This window comes from Gavialis gangeticus, unplaced genomic scaffold, assembly GCF_001723915.1.
Source record: "Gavialis gangeticus isolate Ggan-Ray unplaced genomic scaffold, GavGan_comp1, whole genome shotgun sequence".
NCBI lineage: Eukaryota > Metazoa > Chordata > Crocodylia > Gavialidae > Gavialis > Gavialis gangeticus.
The window spans coordinates 143,389,198-143,396,925 of NW_017729032.1; the positions used below are offsets into that span (position 1 = coordinate 143,389,198).

The following is a 7,728-nucleotide window of genomic DNA, read 5'->3' on the forward strand; positions in this document are numbered from 1 at the left end:
CACACACACACACACACACACACAGAGTGGTGTTTCATTTTGATCATGGAAAAATGTGGATTTTGGGTTACTTTTTTTAACCTGAAAATTGGGGATATTTTTTATCAGAGAAAAAACAGGATCCCTGGTCATAACTGTTGTCAAGTCTGCTTACAAATCCCAAACTTTAGGACTTTGTAACTTGTCTATGCAATTGTACTATAAACTGAACATTCCCTAGAACAGTGGTCACCAACCAGTGGATCTCAATCCACCAGTAGATCTCAGAGCCTCTTGCGGTAGATCTTGGAGCCTCTTGGAATTGATCTGAGGCTGGGGTGGACAGCTGAGTTCCCACGTGCATGCACACATGCCCCCCAGCCCAGCAGGTCAGTCCGTTGGGGAGGGAAGGGGTGGGGGCTTGATTGAGGCCCCCACGGTGAGGGACAGTGCTGTAGAGGCAGGAGCAGGGGTAAGTTGAGTGGGGTCCCGGGTGGGTGGGACTTACCTGCTGGGGAGGGGTGCTCCCAAATAATTTTTTCTGTCTGCCTTGATCTGCCCCCTCCGCCCCCCCTTCCCTCCCTGCAGACTTAACCTGCTGGGCTGGCAGGGGGGAGCAGGGAGGCAGTGGCACATGGTGGATCTTGGGTTGCTTTTAAATGCCAAAGGTGATCTTCTACTTTAAAAGGTTGAAGACCACTGCTGTAGAATATGCCTTTTTGGAACTTGCGGCACTCTCCGTGATCCCCCACAAAGCTAGAAAAAACTGGAATTCTAGAGGTACTTTGAAAAAGCAGAACTCCAAAGTACTGTTGCAAAACTAATGTGTTTACAGAAATAAAAGTGATCCACAGAAAATACACTTCAACTGTGGAGGTGACAAAACCAGCCAATGCCATCATATAATTAATATTGTTTATAAAATATAATTTTGATGTCGTGGATTATAACTTAACTGTAATTAAGTATGCTTTGTTGGTTTGTGTCAGCTTCACTGAAACTGAAAACATTTTTGACCTGATGCACAGATACATTTCACTAGCCAAGAAAAGGTAGAGGTTATTCAGGCACACATGTCAAACAGGAGTAGGTGGAGTTGTTGGTTGTAGCTGTGTTGGTCTAAGGACATAGGCAGACAAAGTTGTTTGGGTAGATGTGATATCTTTTATTAGACCAACTAAACAGGATTGGGCTTGACTTCTATGTGTACAGTGATATTCTGCTTCTACTTTGCTGACATGTATTGCTTCTGGTAAACTACATGGCTATTGTATTTTTCCTTTATTTCTTCTGTAAGAACCACACAAGATGCAGAAAACTGGGGTGCCTGAATTGTACTGCTTTGAACAATTCTAGTGTTTATACTGTCTGTATATTTACTTTATTCATCTGAAGAGATTTAATAACATGCTTTTTGTTTCTCTTTTTCAGTTCCAGTTTTATGTAATACCGATGATTGCGACAAGCAGATTTAAAAAATGATATATAAGGAAGCTCTGATTTCCTGTACTTTATTTCTTTGCTATATTTCTTACAAAATTTTTTTGGAAAGTGAACCTTGATTCTGTAAGTTACAATGGAAAAGTATTTTAAATATATGGTCAGTATGTATACAGTACTGCAGTTACTGTTACATTAATATATCTCAATGGGCATTTCTATTAAGCAGTTGCCTTGATATGCACTTAAATTACATACCTGTATGACCTAATTACTTTCATTTAAGTGCATTGTGCCAAAAATATATCCATGCTATGAACAGTTTTCATTCATAATATGAATGCTGTAGTACAGAAGTATATTCACCGAATGTATCTTTTATGACCTTACCAAAGAATTAGTTATTTTGATATGGTATGTTAATTTACTGAATACCATTTAATGTAACTTCTAAAGTGTTTTAACTAACCACTTGTCTTAATAGTTTGCTGACAAAGATTTATTTGTTTTTTAGAAACACTGTCCTAATTTTATGACATGTCCTGTATCATGGTTTTCTTCAGAGCTGAACTGTCCATGATAATATTTTTATTTGATATTACTCATTCACTGCCAAAGCATTTAAAAGATATGGCCTACACTTCCACTTGAATTAACTTTTACAGCCTTCTGCCTTTTTTATATATCCTCTGTGGTGTAGGAATTGGATATTTTTTAAATGAATGGGACTGTTAATAACACACACGAGCAATTTTATGAGCATGAATCGTCCTGTTTACTTTAATGAGACTTACTTGCGTAAAACTGAACTCATTTATACTTGCTTCTGGGACTGGGGCCTACTACTTACTTCTCCACTTTATTACATAAGCTATTTAGTTCCTTCAGAATAGGTTAAAGAATAATTTTTAAAACAAACTTCAGAAAGTAACTGTTATGCCACACAACTACAGTTCATAACTAAACTTCCCTTCAACAAGGAAAGCCTCTTTCAGTTAAACTGAGTTTAAAATGGTTCCTGTGGTTTTTATAGTCTGGGATAAGCACTTAACAGTATTTTATAGTTCTCCAAAGATGTTTTTACATGGTTATTTTTAAACAAAATATTAATACTTAACTTGACATATAAAACACATTGTATTTTCAGAAATGTATCTATACTGATTTAGATTGCATTTTTTTCTTGTATATGTCCAAGGGAGAGCACTTCACAATACTCTTAAACAAATGTAATGCAGTTGTTTACTTTTCTAAACATATGGCAAAGAAACCACTTTGTTAAGAAAAATAAAATATTAAATCTTCTGTATTGGCTGGCTGGTTGGTATTCTGATGCTGTACTCGTACTCGGGGCATTCCTACTATATTCACACTGAAGCGATGATGCATGTAAAGATAAGGAAGGGAAGGGAAGAATGACTTGCAATGCCCATGCTGGCCAGGAAAGAGTTAACAAGCTACCATGGGCACCAGTGATACTGCCACAGGAGACCCTGAGTGAATCAAAAGTGACCATAGGGCTCTGGGTGCAAGGGTGAAGGGTCTGGGGCTCAGGTCATGTTTTCTTGGATCCTTCCGGTCAAGGGAAACGGCCAAGGCAGGAGCAGGTATGTCCTGCAGATCAATACATGGCTGCACAGGTGGTGCCGCCAGCAGGGATTTGGCTTTTTTGAACGTGGGTTAATGTTCCAAGAAGAAGGATTGTTGGGAAGAGATGGGATCCAGCTGATGGAGAGAGAAGAGCATCTTCGCAGACAAGCTCGCTAACCTAGTGAGGAGGGCTTTAAACTACATTCATCAGGGGATGGAGACCAAAGCCCTGGGGTAAACGGGAAGTGGGAGACCTAAAGGAAAAGCAAGCTGGAGGGGGCAACAGGGGAGGTGTTCTCATACTTCTTGCGAAATCAGGTCAATCGACTAGTTACCCCACGTACCTGTACATAGATGCACAGAGCCTGGGAAACGAGCAGGAAGAATTGGAAGTCCTTGCACCGCCATGAAATATGATGCGATTGGATAAACAGAGATGTGGTGGGATAGCTCACGTGACTGGAGCACTGTCATGGATGGGTACAACCTGTTCAGGAAGGACAGGCAAGAAAGAAGAGGAGGAGGAGCTGCACTTTATGTAAAAGAGCCATATGATTGCTTACAGCTCCAGGATGAAACTGGAGATAGGCCTGTTGAAAGTTTCAGGGTTAAGGTTACAGGGGAGAGCAACAAAGGTGATGTTGTGGTGGGTGTGTGATATAGACCACTAGACAAGGAGGAAGTGATGGATGAGGCTTTATTTAAGCAGCTAGTGGAAGTTTCCCTGATCACACTTCCTGGTTCTCATGGGAAACTTCAGTCACCCTGACATCTCATGGAAATAGTGCACAGACCATCTGGGAACTTCTTGGAGTGTGTTGGGAACAACTTCCTGGTGCAAGCACTGGAGCGGCCAACTAGGGGCTGTGCTATTCTTGACCTGCTGCTCACAAACAGGGAAGAATTGGTGGGGAATACAGTAGTGGATGGCAACTTGGGCAGCAGTGACCATGAGATGACTGAGTTCAGGATCCTGAGGCAAGGAAGGATGGACAGCAGTAGAGCAAGGACCCTGGACTTTAGAAAAAGAGACTTTGACTCACCTGGGGAACTGATTGGCAGGATCCCCTGGGAAGCCAGTCTGAGGAGGAGAGGAGTCCAGGAGAGCTGGTTGTACTTTAAAGAAATCTTACTGAGAGTGCAGAAATAAACCATGCCAATGTTCAGGAAGACTAGCAAGTATGGCAGAAGACCAGCTTGGCTTAGCAGGGAACTCTTCAGTAAACTAAATCACAAAAAGGACACTTATAAGAAGTGGAAACTTGTCCTTTTGGTCCTTTTTCTTTTCTTTTCTCTTTTTTTTAAAATCATCTTAAATCCTGTCATTTTGATCCAGCTAGTCTGCCCTCAGTCTCATTATGATAGAGTGTAGGCAAACATTGAACTAGGAGCTAAGAAGGTAGGCATTTTTAATCCGTCATCTGTGATAGATTCCTTTTGAAATCTGATATAGCTCACTTGTAGCAGAGAAATTATTTTTTCCCCATATATAAAAGCATGTAATCCTTATGTCACAGGGAAGCTGTGAAGATTAGTGGCAGTTAAGTGCTTCAAAAATGTAAATCATTAATTTTCACAATCTATCTTTAGTAGAAGTGAGGCTTAAACACAGAATAGAGACATAAAGTGAACAAGTACAGTGAGAGAGTCCAAATTTCTGCTTAATTAGTGATATTCAGCAGTGACAGAACACTGAAATCATCCTTCTATTTTGAAAGACCTCCAAGTAAATGTTTTGCTCACTTAAACCCAGAATATCTTCTGCCTGTTCAATAGAAGGCTTTCCAGAAAGGTGCAAATTTAGCACAGTGTTTCATAGTAAGACAAAGTTCTTTGGATAAATCTGGTATCTTTTATTAGACCAACTCAAGTAGTTGGGGAAAATTCTTTTTTGCAAGCTTTTGGGTACAAATACCCTTCGTCCTATCCTTTGTACCTGAAAGCTTGCAAAAAAGAATTTTTCCAACTATTTGAGTTGGTCTAATAAAAGATATCAAATTTATCCAAAGAACCTTGTCTGCCTGTGTCGTTAGACCAACAAAGCTACAACCTTGTACCTCTGAAACATAGTGTTTCATGGCACTTAGAAAAAGAAATGTATTGTCCTTTGCCTAGGGTGTTTCTGTGTGTCTTCACTGTCAACTGGGAGTTTCAGGACCCTTCTGGAAATGTATTTATTGGGGCTGTACAAATGCCTCTTTTTGCATCAAGCTATTACACTTCAAACTGTTTAAATATTTACAGTGACACCTTTCTCATCCTTTCTTCATGCGTAAGAGGCACTTCACAACATTTGAATCTTAAACACTTTCACTGTACCCATAGAGAACCTAAGTGTTGCATCCATGGCATGCACTAGATTCATATTGCACCTTGTTAAATATAGATTTTCAGATGCAAGAGGCTCACCAGACCAGCAGCCTCAGCATATATAGGTTGGGGTACAGTGGTAGAATTCTAAGGAATAATGGAAGGGTTCCTATAGGAAGTGCGAGTTTGAAGCTCGACTCTGGTCTCGTGCCAGAGGTTTCCCCCAGCTGACCCAGCTATTAATAGATACCTGGTCATTCAAGCTGAGGAGTCAAAAGTAATCAGATGTGATTCTAGACACATTACTCCCTTGTAGGCATTTGGCAGTAGAATCTGGTATAGCCTGATGAGCTGTTAGGCTTGGGAGGACTTTTGACTTTTATTTGACTTCCTGCAGAATTCAGATAATATAAACAAATATTCAAAATCAGGATGGAGGGTGGATAAAGAGAAGCCCCAACCCAAGTTCTTGTGTATTGCCTGCCAAAGAATTACACTGTCTAATGGACTGTTCTGTCACTGAGCGTGTCCACATGGCTTTGAACTGTTTCAAAACTATATTGCAGTTCACTTGTGAATGCCGAAAATGCACCAGTAACCTCAAATATATGCATTCTTTGTGGGTATGAAAAACAGTTCAAGGGCTTTAGAATGTCTCTTGAAGCAGAGGTGTTTCTCTATGTGGTCTGACTGAATACTTCTCATAGAAAGAAAACATTTTTGTGGGGAGCTGATCTGCATCGGGAATGGAATCAGACAGTCCCCTGAGGATGGGTAGTGGCTTGGGATTTCTGAAGGGCCCATGGGGTGGGCTAAAAAGAAATCTGCCAACTCCTATGCTGGCCTTTCATGGGGCTGTTATCTGGGCCCACCAGTTGGTATTTTTCTCTCAGACTACATTGGTTATCTTCCTACCTAAGCTCTGTCCCTGAAGGCATTGGCCTGATGGGGAAGGGGCTGAGCTAACAGAAAAATAATTTGCCTCTTGGCCAACAAGGAGCACATTAAAAAGAATGAGAGGTGGTGAAGAGTCCTCAAATGAGTAATGCCCTCTTAATGGGTGGCAGTTACAGAATGGTTAAGAAACTTTTAAAATGAGCTAATTTTTCTATATTGTTTTTCAGCAATAGTTATCTAAGTGCTTTACAAAGGAGTTCAGTTCAGGGATCCTGGTTTTCTCTGACTTAAAAAAAATAAATCCCCAATTTTTGGTTTAAAAAAAAAAAGTAACCCCAAATCCACATTTTTCCATGACTGAAATGAAACATTGCTTTGTCTCTGTCTGTTAGCAGTGGCGAAGCATAGGGGGTGCACTGGGGGGCACGTGCACCCCCTGAGAGTGCCGGTGCACCCCCTGACTGGTCGTGCTGACCGATCAGTGCAGCCACTCCTGGAAGTGGCTGCAGCAATTGGCTGCGGGGGTTCCCCTGGGCAGTGAGATCAACCGCGGGGGACCCCTGCCCCCGTCAGTGGGACTGGTCCCAGCAGAACATGTTCCACTCCCCGACCTCCTCCCCCTTGACTAAGGTGGCACCAGTCACCCATGTCTATTAGTGTTTCATTTAAATCGCAGAAAAATGTGGATTTGGGGTTACTTTTTTTTAACTGAAAATTGGGGATTTTTTTAGATGGGGAAAACCAGGATCCCTAATTATCATCTTCAGTTTACATATGGGGAAATTGAGGTTCAGAGATGGGAAGTAACTTTGGCCAGTTACCCAAAAGGCCAGTGGCATAACTTGCAATAGAGCCCACTTCTGAGAAGCACCAGTGTTCTTTCCATCAGGCTGTACATCTTGTAGTCATGCCTCAGGTAGAGAGAGCTTCTTAATGCTTAAAATGAGGTGTGATTCTTGTAATAACCAAATTGCTTAATACAGGTTTCCCTCAATTTATGTGATACATGCGTTCCTGGAAAACTGCATAATTCACATAAAGGGAACCCAGTTTATAATGTAAGAAATAGGGATACATTCCCAGGGCAGTGAGGGAGGGAGGGAGTGAGGCTGGGACGAGGGAAGGGGTGGGGAGAGGGGTGCAGTGCAGTCCATCGGCTGTTCCAGGGGCTGCAGCAGGGAGCAAAGCAGAGGGAACTATCAGTGGGTGTGGGGCGGGGAGTGTGGGGGTGTGTGGCTCTTGCTGCTACGTGCACCCCGGGAGGGCTGTGGACTAGCGGCCTGTGCCAGGCTCTTCCCAGGGGATGTGTGCCCCTGGATCTGTGTGCAGAAAGAGAGCAGGCTGCCGCTGCCCCCCGTCCCATGCTGCACACCTACTTACAGTTCCCTCTGCTTTGCTCCCAGCTGCAGCCACTGTGCTACACCATGGCCTGAGCCCATTAGGGCTCTGCTTGTTCCCATTCAACCCAACTCCTGCTGCAGCAGACCCAGGAGCAACCGACACCACCTGCCT

At 42.4% G+C, this 7,728-nt stretch overlaps 1 protein-coding gene across 1 annotated transcript in view; it reads left to right on the top strand.

The window, feature by feature from the left end:
• Positions 1–2,728, top strand: part of SEPT10 (septin 10) — a 76,788-nt gene extending 74,060 nt beyond the window's left edge. The window contains exon 10 of the mRNA XM_019524964.1: positions 1,411–2,728. Coding sequence (XP_019380509.1) covers positions 1,411–1,426 — 16 coding nt within the window. The 3' untranslated portion in view covers positions 1,427–2,728. The remainder of the gene's footprint in view (positions 1–1,410) is intronic.
• The last annotated feature ends 5,000 nt before the right edge of the window (positions 2,729–7,728 follow it).